This window comes from Condylura cristata, unplaced genomic scaffold (assembly GCF_000260355.1).
Source record: "Condylura cristata isolate star-nosed mole 26May11 unplaced genomic scaffold, ConCri1.0 scaffold00034, whole genome shotgun sequence".
Classification (NCBI taxonomy): domain Eukaryota; kingdom Metazoa; phylum Chordata; class Mammalia; order Eulipotyphla; family Talpidae; genus Condylura; species Condylura cristata.
The window spans coordinates 3,085,389-3,087,711 of NW_004567135.1; the positions used below are offsets into that span (position 1 = coordinate 3,085,389).

The 2,323-nt window shown below is 67.7% G+C and overlaps 1 protein-coding gene across 1 annotated transcript in view; it reads left to right on the plus strand.

Moving 5' to 3' along the window:
• ANKRD52 (ankyrin repeat domain 52) overlaps positions 1-2,317 on the plus strand; it is a 19,482-nt gene extending 17,165 nt beyond the window's left edge. The window contains exons 23-27 of the mRNA XM_012732285.1: positions 49-194; positions 314-396; positions 529-611; positions 783-874; positions 1,265-2,317. Of these exons, the coding sequence (XP_012587739.1) occupies positions 49-194; positions 314-396; positions 529-611; positions 783-874; positions 1,265-1,515 (655 nt within the window). The 3' untranslated portion in view covers positions 1,516-2,317. The remainder of the gene's footprint in view (positions 1-48; positions 195-313; positions 397-528; positions 612-782; positions 875-1,264) is intronic.
• Positions 2,318-2,323: the final 6 nt, after the last annotated feature.

Sequence of the window (2,323 nt, forward strand, 5' to 3'; positions counted from 1 at the left end):
CGCCGTCTGTGGGCTGGAAGGGCCCTCACTCCCGCTGCCCGCCCGCAGGACCCCTCTTCACGCCGCTGCCTTCGCGGACAATGTCTCTGGCCTCCGAATGCTGCTGCAGCATCAAGCCGAGGTGGACGCCGCCGACCACACTGGCCGCACCGCGCTCATGACGGCGGCCGAGAACGGGCAGACCGCTGCTCTGGGTGTGTGGGGCTCCGGCCGGGGCGCGGGCGGGGGGCCGGGATGCGGGGGCGCGTCCGGCGAGCTCGGCATGCCGCTGGGGGGCGGGTGGGCGGGAGTCAGCCCCTCCGCCCCTCCACAGAGTTCCTGCTGTACCGGGGGAAGGCGGACCTGGCCGCGCTGGACGAGAACAAGAACACTGCCCTCCACTTGGCTTGCAGCAAGGTGCCGCGGGCGTGGGGCGGGTCTGGGCGCGGCCTGGGTGGCGGCAGGACGGAGCCCGGCCCTCCCCGTCCTGCCCAGCACCTGCGCTGCCCGTCTCTCCCGTCACGAGTCCCCTCTGCTCCTCTTCCTCAGGGCCACGAGAAATGTGCCCTCATGATCCTGGCAGAAACCCAAGACCTTGGCCTTATCAATGCTACCAACAGCGCACTGCAGATGTGAGTGCCCGGGGCGGGGGCTCCTGGCTGGGGGAGGCAGGTGGGTGAAGCAAGCCCCGCGCCCGCCCCGGGCTCCCGGAGCCCTGGCTTTGTTCCGTCCTCGCTGCTCTGGCCGAGGTGGGCAGGGCTGCTGGTGTCTCGCTGACTGGCGCCCCCTTCGCTGTCTTCCAGGCCACTCCACATTGCTGCCCGCAACGGTCTCGCTTCTGTGGTGCAGGCCCTGCTGAGTCGTGGGGCGACAGTGCTGGCTGTGGATGAAGAAGGTGGGTGGGGTCCGGAGCGCCCCGCCTCTCCCGGGTTTGGGGTCAGGGACCTTCTTCAGGAGGTGACTTCTTAACCTTGCTATACACTGGATTTCCTTCCCAAGGGAGTGGCTAGGGACAGGGATCGACGCGCTCGTCTCCAAGGGGTCCGGCCGCGTGGAAGCGAGCCGAGGGCCTCTGGAAGCCTCCTGCCCCCGTGCTCCGGCGTCCCTCGCGCCCTCACCGTCCGCCCAGCATCCCGGTTGCCCTTGAATTCTGACCACGCGGCGGGGGGGCTGCTTGCCTTGACCTCCCTGCACAGATTAGCGAGCTCAGGGCCAGGGGTGGGGGGGCGGGGGGGACGGGGCCCTGGAGGCAGGGCCTGAGCCTCAGGTCTCGCCTCGCCCACAGGTCACACCCCAGCACTGGCCTGCGCCCCCAACAAAGACGTGGCAGACTGCCTGGCCTTGATCCTCTCCACCATGAAGCCTTTCCCGCCCAAGGACGCCGTCAGCCCTTTCAGCTTGAGCCTGTTCAGTAACTGCGGCATCGCGGCAGCCAAGACGGTGGGTGGCTGCGGCGCCCTGCCCCGCGGGGCCTCCTGCCCCTACAGCCCGGAGCGGCACGGCGCCGTGGGCCTGGACGGCTGCTACTCCGAGTAGCCGCCCCCTCGCGCCGCGCGATAGCGTCCTCTATTTATTGAGAAGTCTATACATAGGGCACTTTAAAGGAGAACACGACTGGGGGGCGGGGCAGCTGCTCACCCTCTGCCGCACCGCCCGGCCTGGGGCGCGGGGGCCCAGGAAGCACCCAGGCGCTGTCCCCCAGGGCCCCTCCGCCAAGTGTCCCGAAATGATTGCTACTGCCTGGCTCCCGCTCTCCTGCGCCCCACCTCTCCGTCCCCTTCCGCCGCCAGCCCCAGCCCCCCACCCTCTGGCCTCCGCCCTGCCAGGCAGCCCCTCCATCCCGTCACTGCCTCCCTGCTCGCCGGCCCCTCCATCCCCGCAGCAGTGAGAAGCCTTAATTTCTGGTACTGTGTGAGCACTCTGGGGGTGTCCCCCTCCCCCTTCAGGGGCAGCTAGCAGATGAGGGGGGAGGGTACTTAGCACTGGGGCCTGGAGCTTCCCCCTACTTCTCTCCCCCATCGCCCCTCAAGTTCAAATGCAAAACACTTGAAGCAGCAGCTACTGTACCCGGGCCCCGCCCTCCCCTGGCTCCCCATATGCAAATCAAGGGCTGGTTCTGCCCCCACAGCCCCTCCGCCCCCCCACTCCTGGCCTGGCCCCCTAACCACGCACTTTAACCCTGCTTCTTTTTACTTCTTTTGGGGGGGCAGAGCCTGTGGCCATCCCTCCCTGGCTCTCCTCGCCCTTCACTCTGAGGCTTGTCATGAATTTTTCAGTAAGCATCTTACCCTCTAAGGGAAGAAACGAGCTTGATTCCTGCCCACTTCAGCCGCAGCACGAGTCC